Below are 24,822 nucleotides of genomic sequence, written 5' to 3'. Positions count from 1 at the left end.
GTTATAAAATATAGTATCGTTGAGTTAACACAAGTCTAGAACTTACTTTGGGGCTAGCACAGTCTGTGTGATTTGTCCTAATATATTTATTTATATGAACCCAAAATACAAATTGCCGTGGAGATCACCAACCTCTGTGTAGTGATAAGACCACATACCTGTCAAAACTAAAAACCTGTGGCTTTTTCACAGATATTTATCTGCGGTTCAGGGTAAGTTGTGCTACACAACGATTGCGCCTAGGGGCCGGTGAGTTTTGTCCATTTATGTAAATAACGTATCAATTTTATTTTAACTAAACAATGATTACTGAAAATTTTTCATAAAACGTATATGTCCTAGCAATAGCTCAACGCTAAAATTTTCTTACGAGTCCTGTACATATTAATAAACATTCTTCGCAGAAGTTACTGAATTTCATTAAATCCAATATTAGTTCAAGTCATACATTTATTATCCACAAAAGTAATTGGCTAAAAATACTATTTTCATTAATTTTGTTGTAAAATCATAAAAAAAGACTATATTAAAGATTGTTTACATAACAAGACTTAAGCCAAATGTAATGAGTGTAGTTATTGGTAACAATTTTATCTTTGTTAGATGAACTAAATTATTTTCATAACGAAGGAGTGTGACATAGCATTTGACGACCTTGGTGCCGCAGTGGTAAAGTTCTTGCCACTGAACCGAGAGGTCCCGGGTTCGATCCCCGGTCAGGTCATGATGGAAAACGATCTTTTTCTGATTGGCCCGGGTCTTGGATGTTTATTTATATATGTATTTGTTATAAAATATAGTACCGTTGAGTTAGTATCCCATAACACAAGTTTCGAACTTCCTTTGGGGCTAGCTCAATCTGTGTGGTTTGTTCTAATATGTTTATTAAGTTTATTTATTTATAGCATATTATTGACTGTATATATTAGTATTTATAGTGTTATTATCATAATATTTTATTTATTTACCACTTATTAAATAGAGAGAGTAGAGAAGGGGGTAATTATAAATAAAATAGACATTTAAAGTATGTAACATATATATTTCTTTGAGCTTTTAATTGCATTTTGAAATACAACATAAAATATTAAATAAGATTATTAAATTTGGTAAAATCAATATTTCAACACCGTTTTTTTATTAAAGAATGAGCAAAAGTTTCTCATCAGAGCTAGCGTATACATAATATTTGTCGTATGTTTCATTATTATCGTTAAAATGATACTTTATCGATTTAAAATTTAAATTTTGGAACTGCCAACCCGTGACGTTATTGCGTATACATTTTTTTGTTACATTTGAATACGAAATTTCAGTTGAAAAGTTACGTTTTGCGGGAAACATTTTCAACATTTTAAAAAAATATGTATTCAGTGTTCGAAAGTCAAATAGTTTAATTTTAGAATCCGTCACGGGTGGCCGTTAAACATCACTTGCTGATAATCGTCTGAAACTTACAATTACAATGTTTACAATATTTTTTATTAAATATAAAAGAGTTTTGCACTCGCATGTACCGTATATACACATCGTATATCTGAAGTTACAATGGAAGATATCTCTCATACATCTGAATGTTCTAAACGTATACGAATGTATATTCTTATCCTTTCAAAGAAAAACTGTATAACGTATCACTTTTAAATATATCGGTTGAGACAACCAATGCGCTGGTAAATGGTATACAATGTTCACAGACGTAGGTCACCTAACAATACATACTTACACTAAATAATAAATAGCTGACACGCGGGAGCGCACCCTAGGGCAAAATTTACACTAAGGAGATATTGCGTTCTATGTCGCATTATGTACAACATGAACCCATGAGATTGGATCTCCGAGATTGCAGGCGCGAAGGACCAAAATATACATACAATTAAGTCTTACTCTGATTTACATAAAAATTAAGTAACACAAATTGATATTGCAACAAATTCCGAATACTGAACGGACGCCCAACTCCTAATCGAACACGCAGAAGGCTTGCAATTAAATTTACTTTTAGATTAGCAAAAAATATACATTTACAAGAGATCGAATCGAGTTTTTATAATAGACTTAATGTGACTTATATTTACAATTACCGAAATGGAATTAATGTGTACTCGTAGCGTGGAAGATAAGCGCGGCGCGAGCCCTCAACAACCGGTCCACTTCTAAAGGCAATATTTTCAAAATATTCTCTTAACCTACATGAACGTAAGACGTTTGGCGTATACTTAAGTCGCTAGACGTAATTACACTAACCGAACTATGCGGTGAACTCTAACAATTACCTAAATAATTAAATTGGCAAAGAGTTTCGAAATACTTAGCGTCGCGGCGCGACCTAACCCTAGCAAGGTTTAACGTAGCAGGATATGGTATCATCACATTCGATCGCCCGTCAGACCTTTGTACAGTCTACACGTATTTACTGGAGAGCTGCTTCGCGAGTTCCGTATACTTGAGGAACTTGGAATGGGGGCTCTCGTCGAAGGATTGCGAGGGACTCCGCGGGTCCTGTGGGGAAGCTGCATTGGAACCACCGCTCTTGTGAGTTCCCGGGGACGCAGCCGGCGGCGGCGCTTTCATCGGTACCGGATCAGGCAGAGCGCCGTCCTTTACGAAATGCATCTTTGACAAGTGATGTCTGTACGCACCCTTCGATATGAATGGTGTGTCGCACAGAGCGCACTTCATAAATGAATCGGTGACCACCGCATCGTTACAAGCCCAGCTGAATGTCAAAATGCTCGGAGGGCCCGCGGGAGAGGGGGCCGGTGCGGGAGCGCGCGATGGATTAGTCTCAGTTTTGTCACATAGCTTCTGCAGAGCGGCTAAAGGGTGACTGCCTCCACGACGAGAGGAACTCGGTTCGTTAGAAGACCCGCCTCCAGCTAAATTGTCAAACATAGAAGACAATGCGCCTAGACTAGATGCTGGTTTTCTGTCGGCACCAGGAGTGTTAGCTGAGCGGTCACTAGCGGGGCTGCGGGGACTAGCAGCCGGGCTCGGCTCCTCGCTTTCGCGTTTGGGAGCTTTCATTTCCTCAGTCGAGCTACTCGGTCTCGGTGATTCCTCTTCATCATCGACCTCGGTTTTGACCCGCACAGGCTGACTACTTAGATCTACACCATTTTCGCGTTCCTCCTCCTCAGGTGCCTCCCTTTTTATCCGCACATCGGTAGGACGGTCCTCCGAAGCTGGGGTTTGGGAGCCACGAGTGTCAGGAGTGGTGCGAGGCGTCATGTGATACGCATCTAACTTCCTATCAGGCGTGAGAGACTCAACTCTACTGCCACCTCGCTCTGACATAGAACTAGATTCGCTGCCGCTGCGCTCGCGGCGGCCATAGCCCTGCTGGTGATGATAGTTTCTCAACATATTCATCGTTTGCGGGTCTACCAATGGTTTTGTATAGTCTACGCTCTCATCTATGCCTAATCTTTTGAGAATACTAGAACCAATTGGTGCATGAGATGCCCCAGCGGGCATTCCGGGAACAGAGTGTCGCGACCGGGTATCGAAACTTTTTTCTATCAATTGTTCTATGGCGTTGAGAACCGAAGGAGACGAGCTTTTGTCATTGCTCGCATTAGGGTCTTTGGAACTCGGGGAGGAATCATTCACGGAAGATGGAGAACGGTGATGGGCAGAACCGGGTGAAGGTAGCTCTTCATTGATGCTCTTACGACCATCGCGGCTGGTGGGAGTTACGTGCCCAGGCACATCTGGCGGGATAATATTGTTGGAGAGAAGAGCGCTTTTTAGAAAATTCCTTTGGCTATTTGACATAGGTGCGCCTATACATTGGCGGATATGTTCAACGAACACGGCAGTCTCAATTTTATCCCCACATTTCTCGCAAGTAATTCGGCTACCAGCGCCGAAGTCCCTAATCGGTTTTCCCATAGGAACCCCATTACCTTCCCCGTTTTTGAACTCGTGTTGCGCTCTCTCCAGTTCAAGAAGTTTCCTAACAGGTAAAGATTTCTTTCTCTTTTCGCGAGTTTGTCTTCGCCTACCCCCGCTTTCGGTGATCGAACGCATGATGTGTTCTTTATAATGAGAATTTTTAACCATATGATTGCTCAATTCTTTCAAGGAACTAAACGCTTGGTCGCATACCTTACAAGTTAAAACTGCACTAACATGACTACTGGTGCCGGTCGTCGGCGGGGCTGCGTTAGGAGCCCCGGGACCGCTAGAATTAGAACCTTTAGCTTCATCTGACGATTTCCAAGAAATTATTTGTTCTTGAGAGATAATGTTAGTATAATGTTGTGTTCGTTGCATATGGCTGGTCATCTCAGCCAACGAACGGAAACTCTCTGCACACCACATACATTTCAATATCTGCCTAGTCTGTTCTGCTCCTTTTCCTAACCATACATCCTGACCGCGGACAAGTTTCCTAGGAATCGGCATATTTTCCTTAATAAGCATATTTAAATCGCTCTGATTTGGCTTCGACGAACCGCTGGATGATGATGAATTGTGTGAAGGAGTAGACGGCGAACTAGATGGCGGTTGCAAAGACGGTGGTATTGGGGCAACTGATGATGGGGGAACTGGCACGTTGACACCACAATGCTTGGCTTCCTTCATATGCACTGTAAGGTCTGCTAATGAATTGAAACTCTTCTTACACCAGACACATTTTAGGACATCTTTTGTTTGATCGGCACCTTTGTTTAACCAATGTGATTGCCAAGCAGAGTGCCTGGCAGCAGCATTGGGGGCGAGACCAGCACCTAAAGCTGCGCTTTGTACAGATCTGAACAATTCTTCACCTCCAAGTCTGCTGAGTTCGCTCATCTTTTCCAAAGCTTTAGTTGCATCGCTGGGGGTGGGCGCTCCATGTTTTAATTTACCGTTCCAATCAGCCGGCACGCCGCCCTTCGGTGAAAGACTTGCAGCAGCAACAGCCGCTGCAAAGTATGGCAAATGGGGGGCGACCGGGGTCGTCCATGGCGAAGGACTAGGTTTAAACTCAGCAGTCCTAGAACTTTTCCTGGTCGGGACCGGAGACGGCGAATCATCCGGACCTCTCTTTCTAGTACCTACTGATAAATCTAGCGGACCGTTTTCATTCTTACTGAGATTGACGACGTCATCGTCTTCATCATCATGTGGTGAGTCGCTGCGTTTGGTGCTGAAGTCGAGTACTGCGTCACCTCGTTCGGAGTCAGTCATGTCTTCTTGGCAGGACATGAGGAGACGTTGTTGGGCTGCTGCGGCGGCTGCAGCGCCGAGATAGGCGGCGACTGCTGCGGAATGTGGCGGCAGGAGGGCAGCAGGGAGAGCCGCGGGGAGGGCGGCGGACAACGCGGCGGGGAGGGGGAGGCCGGGCCCGCTCCTCCCGGAATATACCGAGTCATTGGAGGGACAGCGCGGCGCGCCTGAAGACTCCCGCGACAGACATCTGGGACTCTCCCTGTGGACAAGCAAATATGTTACGTTAAATTGACGATTATTTTGAAAAATGTTAGGATTATAACGGGTAGTGTATGTACATAATGTTGGAATTTTATGACAATAACTAATTTATGAGAATGCTCACGACATGGTAATTGATTATCACAAGCGATGAAGGAAAGTTTACTTTGAAAGCTCTTATAAACATTGTTTACACAGACAAACAGACAAGTACGATTAAACAAATTCTAGAACAATATAAATAATAAACTATATCTAATCCGCATAAATCCACCTGGCAGTATTATGATCATTAAACCAATAATAGATTGCGTTTATCTTGGTAATTTAGTATTCGATAGCAAGCCATATTCGTTGATGTTGTCATCCATAATCAATGATTTATTGATTCAATTCTGTTTGTGACATTTAATTGATTTCAAGTTATCTTTTTCTTCAATGGAAATTTAAAGAACCCGGCAAATTACTTACAGTTATTACATAGAACTACCATTTCAGGTTTACACCTAATAACAGATACGATTTCAATTATATTCTCAATGTAAAAACACTCTCTAACTGAAGCAAAATTACTGTCTGTATATACTGAATCATGGAAATATTTAAAGAATATTTCCAGTAATTCATATTCCGCTGTCTCAATAAATTAAAACTTATTGAAATATCCGACACGCATGCTCGAACTTTGTGGCTATGGGAAAGTTTGAAATATTAATAATGACCATAAAAACATTTTTATAACTTTATAGCAATGGTTTCCGAAATAGCAGATATATTTTAATCAGTCACCATCATCACAAAAACTAGAATTGACCAAGAAGTTAAACTTGTTATGAAAGAAACAAAACAACAAGACTCGAACTAGTCATATAAAACTTAGACAAAAATGAACAAATTATAAAATCAAATGTCAAAATTAATAAAAACAAATCATAGAATCTTCGAAAATAATGCAATACTCGAACAAAATGTAAAACCTACCTCACGTGGTCCGGTTCGACGATCATTTTGGACGAAATCTTTTCAGTTTATTCCAAACGAAACTTGTTGAAAAACTTGCGGATCCATCAAATATCACTTTTCAAATAGAACAACACCATATAACTAGACAAATGTTCCTCCAGAAATAGGTTGGAAGTTGAAACACGTCGCGAAAGACGCGCCGCAAGACCGGCGGTCGGGAGGGAAGTGCGCGATGCCTGCGGCGGCGACGGCGGTCCCGCGTGGAATGAGACGAGCGTGATTTACGACCCGCCTGCAGCGCCCCCGCCCCGCACGCCCCTCGCTAGAGCAAGACAGCTTCCAACGCTAACGGAGCTCGCGGAGAGAACAACAGAGATGGCAACACGTTTTCTGCTTCGAGGGGTGGTGCGCTGCGTAATGCAAGCGTGCGTGCGATGCGCGAGGTGGACGTGCAGTGACGGCTGACGGCCGATCGGTTTGATGACAGCCGCCTGACACAGCAGCAATTGCGAGCTGACTCAACTAACGCCAATGAAAAATGTACGGAACATCCTTGACGGCCAATAGGAGGTATACACTTTTAATGAGCGTGTTTACGAATCTTCTCAGATGAATACACACTCGCGTCGACACTGTCTGTCCGAGACTCTGGGGCTTAGAGAAGATTACCCGGACGGGGTTGACGGCGTTGACAAGGAAATGGCGCGTTAACAAAACGCCGAAACGAGTCCTTTTAACAACACAGGGACAGACAGGGGACGAGGACGGATTTACGCGTATCATGAACAGATTTCCTGCTATGACAAAGGAAAATATTCTTTAGATTTATTTATTTTACGAGAGTAAACGACGAACTCCTTGCGAGTGACAATATAAATGTCAATCATGCGAGAGAGTGCTCGAAGTTAAACAAAACGACGAAAAGTAACATTTAATCAACATTAATTCAGACCGCACAAAAAGTCCTTTTAGTTGACTGTCATGGCCACAAATTAACTTTCCAACATCAAACAGTCGACTCAGTCAAAAATTGTAAGTCATCTTGCCACTAATAACTTCGACGGTGATTTGACGAAAGCCCGAAATCATGGCCAGGACAAACTTTCTTGGAGTTTTGAACAAAATCGCCAGCTGTTTATAGCTTCCTATAAGCATTAGTCGGGTGCGGGTCAATCAATCACTTGTGTTTATGTGACAGGTATTGTGCTCTCTTTCCCCCACGCAAACATTCACGCGATCGAAAATACCCGGTCTGAGATACTACGGGACATAAAAAATATCGGTGTTCTATTTTTCCGAGTGGATGCAGTTGGAAACAATGTGTTTTGCGATAAATTCCGCTCTGTTTTTGATGCGAGCCTCGGAATTGGGACGAACCATGTGCGGCGAAGTTTACGTCGCAGGGTGCCCGCCACCTGACTCTTTGAATAATTTTGCAGTTACAACATGAATTTTAAAAGAGACACAGATGTGTGAAGCAATAGACAGCGTTAATCGCCCGCCAAAACACGTGATAGATTTTAGATAGTGGAACGTTTATTTGGTACATAATAAATCATTGTAGATAATACCGTATCAGGGGATCTATCTAGTAAATAATAGTTCATTGGAAAAATTGGTTTCGATTCTTCTAACCTTTCCTAGTAGAAATGAAATAATGATTAAACAGATCAAAGTGATGACATATTATTATATAACAAACCATTAAAATGTCAGCAGAAAGTAATTAAACCCACTTTTGACCAAAATATAAACCCTACAAAGTTTTATTATAAAAAATATATAATTCACGACCCATATTATGTTAACAATAGAAGGCCGATATTAGCATAGCTCTTAGTAAAATGAATTATAATGAGAATGCATCAAATGTTTGAGTTCGTCGTCCCTATTTCCGTTTTCTAACTTCATAAGAGGGTTATTTAAATACAAATTTGTTTGTGTTTTTTCTGATTTTAATCTAAATTAAGAACGATGAAATTGAAACAAGACATAGAAAAGAATGGCTGGAAAACGCAAAAAATCTTAAACACAATAAAAAAGGTGACATATTTATCTTCAAAAATCCTTGGACCATCATTAGGAACGAGCTCACCAAAGTCGAACCTTCATCGATTCAAAATCTAAACAATAGACCCTCAGGGTGGAACTACTCTGCAGAGAATGTTTATGATTGATGAAGTCGCTTCACTGCAACTAATTGACAGTGATGGAACAGCGAACCAACAGACGAAGCCAGCGAGCACGTTGAGCAAAACAAAATTTACAATCCTCAAGCACAATCTCTTGAGAATAAAGCTGATAATTCTTTAAATACAAATTCTACAGCAGCAAATTAATTCTAGCGTCTATCAGAGGTACCTGCTCTAATACCGGACGTACGTAGATAATGCGTATTATTTTAATTTTTACCTCAAAACAACTGATTTATAATTATTATGTTGTCTGTGTAATAATTAATGCTGTTAACATTGCCGGAACAATACTTTAAGAAATGGCGCATTCAATGCGAGAATTAATGATATTTGCGTGGTGTCAATTGAACTCATAATTTCTGCTGAATTGATAGACAATGACACGCCTGACAGAGATGTATAGGCGTTAATTCGTTCCAATTGTGAAATTATTACTGTAAAACGCGTAATAGGCACCTGAGTCAACAGCCACATACAACTACAATTAGTGAAGCTCTTCAAAATTAATCGCGATAAATCGTTGGAAGTTCAAAAAATTCTAAAATACAATGCCAATGTCATAATGACTACGGGTTATTGCAATAAATTAATTGAATAAATAGAACCGAGACTAATTATGAGCGAAATTACGGCAATTTATAATGTTCTTATTTGACGAAAAGTTAATTTTGCAAAAAATATGTGTGGTGCAATTGTATTTCATATACTAAAAATATAGATGAGATATCTTGTATACTTTTCTTTAAGTACTTACAACATATCTATGTTGTTAAATTTAGCAACACCATCTGGTGTTGCTAAATTTTCATAAGATTCAACCTGATACCAGTTTTAATCACTTATTGAACAATTAAGAAAAAAATGTTAGGGTCCATACGAATCAAAATTTATTTTACTGTCAGCATTATTTGTACGCGTTTCAAGAATAAGGACGATTGAACTTTATTCCTAAGTCTGTCTGTATGTCATGTGACTAATCAATTATGTCTACGAAATCAGATATATATTAGTATCCGCTTCAGATATAAATCAGAAAATTGATTCACGTATTATTAATGTATTAATCTATTTATTTGCCTAAATTGATTAATTTGATGGATCATTCGGCATTCAAGGCCGAAAATATCACGCATACACGAGCCATATGGGTTGTCATTCACAGTTGGAGAGCGAGAATTGATGGACTGTCAAACGAGGAGTTTTGGATCATTTTTTCCGGCAATATCCCCTATAACTGTCACTATTGCATGTCCATTCATTTCTTCTACTTCATCAATTTAATCTTAAAACATAATTAGAATGAAAATGATCATTATTACTTTTATGTTAAAGTAGAATATTGCTTACAGAGTAGTGGTGACAAGTGCCGTTGACAACTGATGGTGGAAAACAATGGGATCGTTAAAGTGGACACCGCTATGACGGCCGGACCACCGCCGTCAAGTATACAATACTCGAGTCTGTATTGTACGGAGATTATGAAATGATTTGTAGGCATAGTGGAGATAAACATGAGAGATAGAGGGAATAAAAGCACGCTCTTTGAAAGATTTTCTCTAATATTTCGTTTCATTCATGATGATTCTGACCAAGATGACGACAGAAAGTCTAAAATATACATTTCCCATAATATATAGCAATAATTTAATATTGATGCTTTCCTACAACAAAATAATGCAACCTAATATATTGATTGCAAAAACAAAATCGAAAGAAAAGGATAAGGAAATTATTGTATCAGTATTATGATAAGACGACCCAATTACATTAATCTATCAAAAGTAAATCTAGACAATGTGAAAGAATATAATTATTTTAGTGAGGAACTAGACGATGATATCCAGCTTTATTTCTATGTCATTATCTCTGTCAGGAGATGCAAACTTTTAGTAAGGTCCAATTGAGAAAAAACAAAAGTAATCACAATCAAAACGGAACGTGCCAAGCAACTTTTTGAGTCGATGGAAAGATGACTAACGCCACAAAGAAAGACCATAAAATGAACTATGTTTTTTTTTTTTATTATATTTTGGTCAACATTTTTCTAATTATGGATGATTTCCAGTTTAGTCTAACATTAGTATTTTTAAAAATTTCTAAGTATAGTCATTGTTTTTTGCATTTTCTTCTTTAAAGCTGTTGCCACCCTTTTAACTTCATCGTTAACGGTACTATTAGTGGCAGTGACAATAACAATACATCTTCTAGCGAGTCAACACTGGCGTTCAAATCTGTGAGGACTAACAACCTCGCCTCTGCCAAAGTATTTTCCGTGGAATTGTACGGGTCTGGGTTTGTGCAGTTGGAGGGGCACGCAAAACAATATGCATAAAGAATAAAAACAGTGAACTGTTGGCTTCTACCTTTCAGCATTGGGATCCTGTATCAGCGTCGCGGGTATGCTATGCTCGATGTCATCTCGATCCTCTGCCACGGGGGAGGCTCTGGACGCGGGGGACTCCGAGCGGGAGGCTTCCCCTTCGCCCCGCTCCTCTCCCCGCTCTGGTCGCTCCTTCACTCCGCTATCTGGGCTGGTTGCTTCTTCTGGGGACAAAGATAAGGTATGGTTAGAAAGCTAATAGTATATGAGTACTAGCAGAAATGTGGTAATAATTTGTGGCTTGTCAGCTCTCAGCTCATAAAGACAATTCTTAGTCGTTTAACCATAAGAAGTAGTTTTAAAAAATATATTTTTTGACAATGACTTCGAGTATAAACTCCAAAAGACAAATACACATATTATAGTTAATTCTACTAATTAACATTTGAATGTGTGGTACGAAAAGACATTTTGTTGATTTTTTTATCCTAATCCTGAGCCATTAATCAGGATTGATTCATTGATTACCATGCAGACAACAACGAAATACGAAATATTGGAATTATTTCGCAATATATTTCATGAACTTTGTAATTTGTACTCAGTATTACCGCTTTTTCCTGCCAAAGACAACTACTTGACCAAGAGATAGCACAATCACCGATCATCGGCAATATAATATTATAATTGATTCAGACTGATAAAAAGAGGAAAATTACATCGAAACGGGGCCATCGGCGGCCATTGCGCAAACACATGATTTATGATTGATTGTTGTTGTTGCGTTACTCATCGGCCGTAAGGATCAATTATTCAAAATGTTATCTACTGACATAATTCGGACGATAAATCGATTGATAATATCGTCCCTATGAAAGAAAACGCGAGCACTCCGATTTTAACGGGGGATGTTATCGATTTAGCTACTTAAGGTGATTGCAACAGGATATCCATTTTATAGACAGTATAGGACATAAATACAGAATTCTAAAATGTTGCTGAATCGTTAACCTAAAGCAGTTTCGATCTAATTTTAGACCACACACATACGCTAGATCATAATACGAAAATGATTGATCAAAACAATAGGAAGCAGTGAAGTTTATTGATATTATTGTTTAAATATAAACTACTCACGACTGTTATGATGTATGTGATTGTGTAATGTTTATACAAGCAAAATGTATTGTACCTACATTACAATAAGTCTGTAGGTACTACAAATTTTGCTGGTTACTCATTCGTGAATAACGTAGTAACAAATAACAGACATACTCTCTCACATCACACAAGCATAAAAAGTATAATTATTCAGTATACATAGTTTTAAAAGAATAAATGACTACCTAAATATAATATAGTCATTACTTAAAAAGAACTCTAAAAAACTGTAAAGGTACCACAGCAACTAGCAAATGAAAACGCTGATTAATCTCCAGCCATAAAGGTGAAATCGAAAATGCATAACAAACTTTAGGCCAACAGATGGCGCTGACGTCCTTTGATCAAACCGAGTGCATTCTGATGCAGTGGAACGATTTAGCAGTGCAAGCCGGGGGCACCATCTTCAGTGGTGGATTGACATGCCGCGTTTTAATCAATTAGCCAACAGAACGGTTCTCGGCTCAGTGGGCAGTGAAATAAACGGACCACACCGCTACGGTTTTCGGCCATATCCGATTTCTTTTTTGGGAGGTTTCGACGTTTTACGGTGTTTTTTTTTTTCGTTGGAAATTTTTGCTGTAGTGTTATTATTGTTAATATTAATTAAATTATTCATTCTGAACATGATCCTGAAAAATAAAAGTTTACTACTAAAGTTGAAACCAGAACATAATTTATTTTGAAAAACAAAATTTGAATATTCACAATCATATCCATATTAATATTACAAGGAGAAAAGATTTGTATTTTGTGTTTTATTTGTAATGAATAAAATCAAAATCTACTGCATCTATTCTGATGGAATTTGGCACAAAGATATATGAAACGTAGAGGTACCCCTCTACTACATAGGTATTTTTTTTATTATGGTTTCATCCGAGCGATGTACCTATGTGCAAATCATAACGTAAATAATAAATATTGTTAACAAAGCGATAGTTCGTTGTTCCTTCAAATCAAATCTTTATTCGAAATGAACGGTTATTTTTGACCAAACATATAAAATCAACGAAATACTGTTCATCTAAGACAGAAAACTTGACCGCGATGACACAGCGTTTAAAATCTCGGACAAAACGACGAAACAATGGCTCGATTCCGAAAGCCGCGTGAAATCGACATAATATTCGATTATCGATATCTCGATGGCTAACGAAACGAATCGGGTCGCGACGATTTTAACTAAATCTCCAAATAACATCTCGATTTTATCGTGGAGATGTCTCGATGTCTTCAGGCTATATTATTAACAGATGATATCAGAGGATCAATCATTATTAAATTGAGGTCAGGTTTTGATGACTATTCATTCAAGCATCAGAAACTTGTTGAGAAGCAGAAAAAAAGTAGAAGGGACCATAAATAAATAAACAGGACACGGCCAGTCAAGATTATTATAATATTTGTCCAAAATGTATGAAACCGACAAAACTGATATACTGATATATAAAAATTGTTATCTGAAATGTGATGAATATGCAAATTATCTGTGATAATTATCATCATTATGATAAAAAGGACGTGTTTGTATTCACACTTTTTGTATCTTATATCATATTAAATATATATTATTATCTAATGTTCATAGTAACTACTAATTTAGGAAAAATAGAAGATCTGGAACACCTGAAGAAGAGTAATTATAACATAATAGTTCAGCTAAACTATAGAAAGTATACTTTTTCAGTCTGATTAGCATTTTCTGTATGTGTAGGTATTGTTACAATTCAATTCAAATTATTTATTTCAGACAGAGTCCATATGATGTTAGTAACAATATTACTAGTGTTAGTAAAAACAAACAAAAATATATTACACAGCATGAAGTCGCAACCACTGCTGAACCATTTGTCTGTATAATTAAATTTCTCTAATAGTTTCCTTACCAAAAATTGTGAGGCCACGCGAACGAAGTCGCAGAATCAGCTAGTTGATAAATAAGGACTAAGGATAAAACATCAGACTTATGACACAAAGAAATATTTTTCTGTTGAGTTGTGCCGTGATGCTTTGAAATGGTATTGCTTGTATGCAATAATAGGGATATATTCAGATTTACCTGATGCTGCCTCATCGAATCTGTCGCCATGAGCCGTCACAACGCGTCGTAGTTCATCTAGACATGGTAGCCAGCTGTCAAAGCTTTTTAGATGAAATATTTTTTCATCTTCGCATGATCCCAGTTGCATTCGAGTCTGGCGTCACAGATTTGACGACCTCGGGTGGCGCAGTGGTAAGGTTCTTGCCACTGAACCGAGAGGTCCTTAGTTCGATCCCCGGTCGGGTCATGATGGAAAATGATCTTTTTCTGATTGGCCCGGGTCTTGGATGTTTATCTATATATGTATTTGTTATAAAATATAGTATCGTTGAGTCAGTATCCCATAACACAAGTCTCGAACTTACTTTGGGGCTAGCTCAATCTGTGTGATTTGTCCTAATATATTTATTTATTAATTATTATATCTAAGCTCATGGTCAACGTAAAAGAAGTCTAATTATGAAGTAAATATTCCTTGAGAACGTTATTGTTGTATATCAGCTGTCAAAGCTATGTGTCCCTCGCCTCGTACCACTACCACGAGATAATATAGTGTCATATTCTAAGGTGGAACTATATGCCAAAAATATTTGAGATATAAGGAGGAAAATACATAAATTATGATAAACATATCTTTCCAATGGTCACTTGACTATAAACAATCTAGGATCCAGGTTGAATCTACGTGTAGCTGAATGTCAAGTATTGGCATTTGCTGGAATTATCGTAGACATAGCATTGAGAATGGCTTTCACCACACTTCGTCTGGACCTTTTGACTCCAATGATTTGAGTTATAGCTAAGCATAGAGATAGAAAACTAGAACGACCGGCTGCGCCATGTTTGGTTATAAAGTGATAAAATAAACATTATCTTTATATGGGATAGTGTTTTCGTTTTGTTTCTTGTCGATGACATTGTTACGGTAACATTAGAAGTTCATGCTGCAATAATGAATATCAATATCAAGGATGGCAAAAATCTTGCGAAATGGAGAAAAAAAAAGTAGGAAATTAACCGAAAAAATACTCAGATGTAAGATAAAAAATATTCATCAATATCAATAAAATACAGCCATTATGAAAGTGCTCAATTCTTCAATTTGTAAAAATCTTGCACAATTACATAATAATGCGTTAGACAAAAACAAAACTTAATTAAAAAACAATATTATTGTTTCAATACTGTGGATACAACATGGATTAGCTTAACGTATAGGACGATAACACTTGTATCAATTTATAGAAAACCTATTTAACCTTTATATTTGTAAAAAGTATATAGATATACCTAAGTGAATGTGTGTTTGTTTGTCCTTTTTTCGCCTAAAAATAGAGCATTGTATTAAAGTGATTTTTGGTGTGGAAATAGCTGGAGAGACACATGCTACTTATTGCCGCGGGCGGAACTACAGGCAGCAGCTACTATATACAATATAGACCAATTTTACTGCGCATTCACCCGTGGCTTCCAAAGCTTCCTTATCAGGCAGTTATCAGACAGTTATCAGACAAATAATCACTGAAACGTGTCGACAGCGTTGATATGTCCCGATCAATCAAAGACAGATGCCAGGTTAATCCTTGTGGCTGATAACGCTTTCGCAACTTGTGAATAAGGGAAACGACTGATAAAAGTTATCGATTAATCTAATATTAATCGATTACGGTTATCCTGTTGTTTGAGGTACCTACTGTTGTTTCCGTGTCGAGATAGAAAGAGGATTTCGTTATCTATCAGAAGACGGAAAAAAATATTATGTTGCTAAGGTAGATTACTTAAATAACTAGTGAGCCTGTTCAAACTTGGTCTCAAAATTCTTTCTCTCGTCAGAGTGTGACTCTTGGTTACTGCCTATACATAGCGTCAAGGCTTAGGATTTCTTTTCTGTGAAAAGTTTAGAAGTATAAATATTTAAAACAGTCTTTACTTGTAAATCGAATATAGAGTGGACACCAAACTAATCAAAACCGAAATAATAGAAACAAAACCTCACATTTTTTCTGAAATAATAAAATATTATCGTACCGATAGTCACACATCATTACAAAGAGTGAATATAAATCAATATAAGATGTCAATTGAAACACTATGGAGCTGATTTAATCAAGTTCGTCACGACATGTAACTTAATCTATTCGTTCATTTGAATGCTATGGCTTTATGATGAATGCAGGCGATAAACGTACATTGTACTTGTTTCCTTATGTTTACTTTGAAAGTGTAGAATGGACAAAATTTCACAATATATTTCGGCCTTGCACTCCTAGCCCAGTGACTTCAGAATACAAATCAATTAATATATGATGACCTAACTTTAAAGATATTTAAAAATTGTCAGAAATAAATTACATCCTCTCACGAGTCTGCTGGAAGAAATTTCATTTGAAATAAGCAAACCTTACAGCTAACTTTCTTATTAACTGTCTGTTTCTTTCTTGTATCTTTGTGTAAATAAATACAGATACGTAAACAAACATTATTTATACGCATAATACAACATAGCGTGCAGATCTTGTAGCGGGCAGAAATCAAAAGACCATCTCGGATGTCTCTAAAAACAAATGAAAAGGAGCGTGAGGTCGTCACGCAATGTCGTGAGATCGATCTCAATGTGTCAGACACTCGATCCAGGGGAGCACATAAATCTGCAACGTCTAATTGGTTCGTTGGCTTTGGTAGTCTTTTAAAAAACGAATGTAGTGTGTAGACTGATGAAGTTTTGTTCGCACAATAAAGTAGCACTCAATCGTTATTTCGAACCGTTATCAAATAACCATTTACAAAAATAGGCTTTGATCTATAAATTGAGTTATAAAACGCCTATAATCATGCCACACCATTAATAGACAAATTTAGCATAACTGCCACATTATCCCTAAAAGATGGCAGAATTAAAACGCTATCTAAATTATTTACATTTAAACTGTAAAAGCGCATTAATGACACTCAAATCCTCAATTTTTGACACGCCACATAATTTTAGCATACGTTTATTCTGAATAAATATATGCAGTAATGAATATTTTATTAGAAATCACATCAAATGTAGGTGGTCTACACGTCAAAATTATTATGCGACCGATTTTTAAAAGCTGCTGTCATAAATTAATAAGTAAATTATAATTAAATCAAAAGCTATCACTATAATACGAAGTTGAATATTTGCTGATCGAATGTAAATTTTTATCGGTTTCTAAATAGGCGAAAAATCGATTGCTAATGTCAAAAGTATACTATGCATACTAAATTATGCCTTTTATGCCAAAATATATTTTTTATAGTTAAATTAATCAAACACGTAATTACATTCTGCCCAAGGTCCTTCACTGTTGTCATTCTCTGTGACTATCACTGTCATCATTTGTAATTTGTTATGCATATATTTAGGACATTATGAATCATAAACACTGTTTAACTAATCAGTAACGTCATTTTGATTACAAATACAGTATCCAGACACAATTTATTAACGTACACAAACAATGAAGTTAAACGTTAAAGTACAAGTGTTTATTTACATTTTAACCGCTGGATTTTCCTATGAAAACTCTAACGCCAGGCGCATTTTTTCATGCCTAGCGTACGCGTTTCAAACACGCCATGACTAAAAAGAGTTAATAATTCAAACCCTACGGGCGTTGTGTAGCTTTATTATGGAGTATATGTATTTAAATGACCAAATTTTCACAATAAGCGCAGTACGTGCAATGAAGCTTTATTTACATGTAAATTTATTGTTTTGTTTTTAATTTTTATTATGAAATTAAAGACAAATTAATGAATGATTCTGGAGTCACACAAGGTGCTGTTCTAAGCCCCTATTATGACCGTATAGTTAGTGATTTAACTGCAATAGTGTACGACTGAGTTCTACTCCGAAGAAAGTTTTGCAAAATTGTAATGAATAAACTCAAAACTGGCTGCAAAAGGCCACAAAAGGAGCAGCTTAGGTTCCTTTATATTTACCGCGATCGCGGTATAAGCCAGACATAACTTTGAAGCCTATATAACAGAGAGTGGTGCGGCAGAAGCGACGTCACCATGCAACAAGTGACTAATTGTGTCTGTCACCGGCGTTCGTTATCCTCTTAACCCGCGTCGGATCAGCTATCAAACTTGCTGGTGGATTTGCCGATACTCTTCTTTGTTCCACAGGTGTTGTGATATTAAATGGTTAGTGTCAAAACTTGGAGCATTTACGGATTTCTTTTTTGCCTAAACGTTGTAATCGAATCTGAAGTTAGACTATACAGAAAAATAAGTTGAAGCTCTGAACACTTAGTATACCATACTAATAATACTAATGTATAGTATAGAACGTTCAAATTCAAATTCAAATCATTTATTCAGAAATTAGACCTTCACAGGCACTTTTTCTTGTCAATATTTATAGTTATTTCTCACAAGCTACAAACTACTGGCGTTGGGAGCATCCTACGGTAGTTCCAAGTAGATGTGTTAGATAATCAACAGCATTAACAAAAAATTTCGGTCGGCTGTTCCATAGGTAATTGACTATCATAAAATGACTAAGAAATTTAACGTGAAAAATTTATGAGAAGAGCCTGTTGCAGAGCCTAGTGGATTTCATTTAACTAAAAATTGTTAGTACAATCCTTATTAGGTTTTATATAAATTGTATATAATTATTCCACAATGGAAAATATCCTTTCCTTCACAATGGAAAAGTCTGACAACGATCATTTGTTATACAATTATAAAACTATTGTGTGTAATAAATCAACATTAGTTTTTTTAATAGCGTAGTAATAACACATGTAAAGTGAAGGATTACTATGACATTTTATTGAAACGTATGTTTCGTAATTTTTTCCAGCGTCATTATATTATATCCTCTGTTCTACGCGTCCATTGTAATAGAGATGGCTTCGAGCGTTTTTTTATTCGATTATGAAATTAATTTATTTATAAAAAATACCATTATTTACAACTATAACAAGAAAACATACTGATTGAATGATTACCAACAAGATATTTTATTGGAAATATGTGATGTTTACGCGTGTAAGAATGCTAATTAATATTATGTCAGACTTGCTGCGCCTAGGGGCTTCGCTTTTGTGGGAATTTCGAAATAAATATTTACTCTATGTGATATTTGTATTTATATTTAATACTAGTAAATATTTATTTTATTCTATTTTATTTATGTTCTGTATTACATTTATAAAATGGAAAGAAAAATGAAATTGTATTTTGCTCATAATTTTTTACTTTAAAAAACAAACAAGGATAGAGATTGGGTTTAACACTTCGAAAATACATGATTTTTATTGAAAATTATCTTCCGTAACGCCCTATCTTTCCGTCAGTTTTTCAAGCGGCAGTAGAGGCGCCCTATCCCTCACAATGGAGTCTGACACTGATCATTTGTTAACCTGTTGCTCCCCGCACAACTTGCTGCCTTTGGATTTCCACGTTATGTGGGTTTTTGTTGTCAAATTATCACTTTGTTATACTAAAAAAATAAATTATTTGTTAAAAAAAAAAGGGATTTTATTTTTTGTGTAAATGTGGTCTTTGATTTCTTTACGTAGTTATTAATAATAATATTATCTAAATCAAGTATTTTATGCCGCGATGGGACAGACGTTTTTTTAAATTTATTAACTGCCAGGTATATTCTATTTTCTGTTATATTTTTTTTTCTTTTTGCCTAATCATTACCTATATTAAATTTTGACGACCTCGGTGGCGCAGTGGTAAAGTGCTTGCCTCTGAACCGAGAGGTCCGATCCCTGGTCGGGTCATGATGGAAAATGATCTTTATCTGATTGGATCTTTTTATCTTGGATGTTTATCTTTATATGTATTTGTTATAAAATATAGTATCGTTGAGTTAGTATCCCATAACAAAAGTCTCTAACTTACTTTGGGGCTAGTCCAATCTGTGTGATTTGGCGTAATATATTTATTTATTTAAATATCATTAGTTTACCACAAACCCGAGTATAAAATAAAATTGTAAAAAATATATAGTTTTTGCTTTCCGAAGTCGTTTTAGGGAAATTCGCAGATATTATCCGGCTTACAAATCACATATTATAAACCATACAAACACTCGATATAATCGATTTCAATCAATATCGAATCGACGCGGCGTCGTGTCAACTCTCAATTTGTTTTTGGCGGGAACGGACACGCGACATATTATAGTAATTATATAAAATATGACCCCCCTTCATGAGCGTCGTTGACAAATGTGTTGAATTTGTCAAAGCTCCGAGTCTTTTATTAATTTTACATCACATTTTTTTATGCGAAGACTTGTTTTATTTCGTATTTGATTGACTGCAACATGTGTACCGTGGGGTCAAAACGAAGACTATCAAAATCTTATTATAAATAAATAAATAAATATCTTTATTTAATTTTTGTTTACAATTTCTGTTTGTAATTGTAAACTCCATTTAAGTTTGTAAAAGAACTTGTGTTTGGAGAAACCTATGTAATGTATTTACCTATTATATAATGTACACCTATATTTATCATCATTTTCAGTGAATACGGCTTTCCATATCGGTCTAGATGGCCGTCATTCGTGTTGGTAGATCTTTATTTTCGATCAAGTCGCCTAAAGGCATCTGATATCTGACTACCTAGTCTGAGGGCAAGTAATCACATACTCTACTCACATTAACAGTACGTATTTTTTTAATCGGTGATTATCAAAAACATTGTAAATTGTGACAACTTGCTGCCAAAAAACATTTTTTTTAAATAAGTTATTTTTTTAACAACACATAATTCTTACACTTCCGTCACTTTACATACTTGAGGTAGCAACATTTGTGAAAACCAATGCTCATTTATACCCTCGTCTAGCTGATGTTGTATTGAGGAATCATCGAGATATCTATCGATTATGCATGCACCCATCAAAAACTGCTTTACTCGGTAATAGCATAGTATGTATGGCACCGAAAATTTACAACAAAATTCCAAATCAATATAAAAGCTTAAATTTAAATCTATTTAAAAAGCACCTCGAGTCTTTATTAACTGATAAATGTTATTATACTTTAAATGATTTCTTTAATGATAGACTCGGATAGAATTTAGTGCTAGTATACATTATAATTCTTTTTTTGTTTTGGATAGCATGCTCCTCTTTATTTATTTATATTTGCATACCTATATTCGGTAAAACGTGTAGGTTTAATTCTATTTGACATCAATTTGTATATTTGTACTCATGTTTTTGGCAAATAAATGTTTTCTTTCTTTCTTTAGTTTTTTCGAGGAATTATTCGGGATAGAAAGTACCCTATGTATTATTCAAGGTTATATTGTACTTAATTTCATAACATTATGTCTAGTAGATTTTTCGTGAAAGCGTAACATACATACACACAACTAACAAACTTTCGCATTGATAATAAGAATATAAAATGAATATTATTAATTACTGCATGCATGACTGTATATGCTTTTTGGATATGATCTTTCCGGACAATTTTTGAATAAGCAATTTTATAAACATTTTCAAAAGTACTAAAAGTTTTTTCGTTGATTGAATCAGTACATATTAAAATATTCATAAAATTATCCTTTCATGAACTTGTACTATAATCGAGTAAACAAGCAAATTAAGTGACTCCTTAGCTTGTTAATTAGGTCAAGGTTAGAATGGCGACATTTTCCATGAACAGAAAAAGCACAATATTTTTTACATAACGTAAAGCCATACAACCTTCGTCGCAATTACCACGGCATAAGGTCTATAACGCATCGACTTAATAAATATACATTTCTGTCTCTTCTTTCATTCATTTTTGTGAAAACAAGTACAAATATTTGCCCGGGACTCGAACCCAAGACCTCCAGTTCACGGACAATCGTGAAACGACTACACCACAGAGCTCGTCAAACACAACATATCCATGGCCGAAAAAAACTCGCAACCTCGACTCAGATATATCAATCGATAAAGGACTCAGGCACTCGATAATCGACGCCTCGTAATTATCGCGTTAATACCATAAATATCAATCAATGTCAGGCAAGTTAAATTAATACCTTTATGAATGTGTCATCGCATCAATCAAAAGTAAGCAGAGATTGATGGGCGGTCGGAACAAAATGTAGCATCCCTCATGCCTTAGCTTTTTTGGATTACTGTGCTGGAATTAAAACATTAACTATATATGGTCGGACGGTAGTCCTACCATAGAGTAGACTAGATCTCTTGAAAATCACTGGTACAATGCAACGTCCCTGGGATTGACTCCCGTAAGAATGTTGAGATAAAAAATGATCCTATGTGTTTACCAAATTTTATCAGAATCTAAGGAACTAAGATTGTCTTTATCAAGATTTTTTTTATTGTTGGAAATTTGAATCATGGATAATTTTGAAGAAAAATATCTTCACAGTTATCAACCTATTATATTCTGTTGCGTTAGTGTTAAGTATCTAATTATAACCAAATGTGTCTCGTGTGTATCTTATTTTTTATTTAGGTGATGTCGCCTAGGGTTAACTCCAATTGTCTCTGTCTATCGTTAACTCTGGTCGTTCTGGTAAAAATATGTAACCATCATTCTAATCATCTCATAATCACGTCTATAGGTCGTCAATTTTAATATATTTTTTATCAAAAAAGGCAAAAAAAATCTCTAAAAATGAAATAACAAAAAAAAAAATACGGACACGAAAAAATCCGAACATATTTCCGAATCAGTCCTAACCCGTCGACGAGGGAGCGGAAAAAAGACGTATTTACACGAGACCGTATCTCCTAAACATTAGTACAAATGGACCGGCCCCCGCCACTAATGAAAATGATGTCTGCCAGTCGGCCCGGTGACAAATACGGATCGGGACCCGGACATGATTTGGTCCGGGATTTTTCACACATCCCCGCTAATCCGGACTGCCCGATCGACCCCTATAGATCTGTCGGGACTCGCCGCTTTTTTTCGACGACAAGGTTTATTTATTTTAATTATGTCCACGGGTTAGTGAACTCGTTTCCGTGAAATTTAATTCTCATTTTTTGTCTTGAAAGAATTAGACTCATAAGGGACAGAATATCACAAGATAAAATCAAAGTCGACAATGAAAATACGAATTGAAAACTTTTATGCCACAATGTCTTCAAAACTCGGTTACGAAGTAGTTACAAAAGAGAATTAGTAACTACTTCATAAAAATACATATACATAGTGCCTAAGAAATTATATAAAGTAACTTTGACGCTATGATATATTTTAATGTCGTTTATGGAACATATTTTTGCATCAACATATTCATTACATTTTCGTCCGAGCTGACATTTCCAAATGTTAATGGTATGTCCGAAAGCTGTCACTCTAGTAAAAAATCTAATTCAAGACCTAGACACGCATAAAAATATTAATTAATAATTCATCTGGCGGATTGAAAGCGAAATTTATTCAAATAATCCGCTACTTCGTAAAGATTTATATAAAACTTAAATCCGTGGACAAAATTACCATCTTAAAAGATTAGATATCTAATAGCTACCGAATATTAATATTTAATTCATTTTCTAAATGCAAAGTTTTACGGGTCTTTTATATGATTCATTAATTTTATGTCATTTTGTAATCAAATTATATGATAAGATTGTAGTGAAATATACAATATTATTTACTTGTGTAGAAACAACATGAAAATCATATTTTATTTACCGTTTTTCAATCAGGTTAATTTTATTGGTCATACCACTAGTCACGTTTCGTATGACATCCATACAAATATTATAAATGCTAAAGTCTGTCTGTGCCGCTTTCATGGCTAAACTGCTGGATCAATTTTGATGAAATTTGGAATGCATGTAGATAGAATACTTTTTTATCATCGATCAACTCCCAAATGACTAACTGGTCTAATTTTAATTTCGAATTTAAATTACTTCAACCGTTTCTTCTAAGAATTTCATTTTACAACTCAAGCCACACATTCCGTGGCTTCGAACTCTGAAGGTCCTGTATCTATCGAAGGCATCTGTCATAAACACATAAGGGTCACAATGTTATTAGCATAAGAATGCCAACTCTCCACAGCTACATCGACGCAATCGCGACACACATAGCTCACACTGCCATTTGTGTGTTTTATAGATGGAAACCTCATTTTTGAAGCTAATAGACTAGTTCAAAAAACTTTAGGAGGAATAATAACAAATAATCTTTACCTTGATGTATTTATTTATATGTATTTTACTATTCCTAGGTATATTTGTTTATTTTCTTATTATTTATAGTCTTCTCTGTTCATGTTGTACTTTAATATTTCTGACTAGCCTGCTACTGCATACACGTCCTCTCAACCTATCGCCGGTTGACTGTAAGAGATCCCTACATGGGATAACTCCGCCGTTGTACCTAAATCTATCATTCTTGTATTAATTTTGATTAATGTACTTATTTTCGTGCAATAAAATTATTACAAACAACCCTTTGTCAGTAAGTCATTTTTCTGGAATATGTAAGTTTTTTTTTTTATATTTATTGATCGATCAAAGCATTTTGTTCATGACATTCAACGTGAATGTCACCACTTTGTCATTAGAAAAAAATAAAGCAGCTTTTTAATGAGAAAAGCCAAGGTAGGCTAGACTTTACGGCTTTATGGAAAATAATGCTATCTATCGCTGAGTTGTCGCTAACAAGTCGCCACAACAATGACTGTGAACGAACAACAAGACGTTGAAGCCATTCATG

General features: G+C 36.1%; 1 protein-coding gene and 1 long non-coding RNA gene across 3 annotated transcripts in view; one reads left to right on the top strand and one right to left on the bottom strand.

Annotated features, from left to right (window-relative positions):
* Positions 1 to 1,021: 1,021 nt before the first annotated feature.
* The window catches only part of LOC128683416 (protein tiptop-like), a 274,085-nt gene continuing 250,284 nt past the window's right edge, over positions 1,022 to 24,822 (bottom strand). Inside the window, exons 4-5 of one of the 2 annotated variants that reach the window (XM_053769044.1) lie at positions 10,946 to 11,126; positions 1,022 to 5,422 (exon numbers count right to left, since the gene is read on the bottom strand). In XM_053769044.1, the coding sequence (XP_053625019.1) occupies positions 2,407 to 5,422; positions 10,946 to 11,126 (3,197 nt within the window). In that variant the 3' untranslated portion in view covers positions 1,022 to 2,406. Of the gene's footprint in view, positions 5,423 to 6,405; positions 6,841 to 10,945; positions 11,127 to 24,822 lie in introns of those variants that run through there. The other variant, XM_053769046.2, reaches the window with a different exon arrangement.
* Positions 11,003 to 24,822, top strand: part of LOC128683418 (uncharacterized) — a 123,633-nt gene continuing 109,813 nt past the window's right edge. Inside the window, exon 1 of the long non-coding RNA XR_008406289.1 lies at positions 11,003 to 11,143. This is a non-coding gene — a long non-coding RNA (uncharacterized LOC128683418). The remainder of the gene's footprint in view (positions 11,144 to 24,822) is intronic.

This window comes from Plodia interpunctella, chromosome 3 (genome assembly GCF_027563975.2).
Source record: "Plodia interpunctella isolate USDA-ARS_2022_Savannah chromosome 3, ilPloInte3.2, whole genome shotgun sequence".
Lineage (NCBI taxonomy): Eukaryota > Metazoa > Arthropoda > Insecta > Lepidoptera > Pyralidae > Plodia > Plodia interpunctella.
The sequence above is the reverse complement of the archived record's forward strand: the minus strand, read 5'-3'. Positions and strand labels throughout refer to the sequence as shown.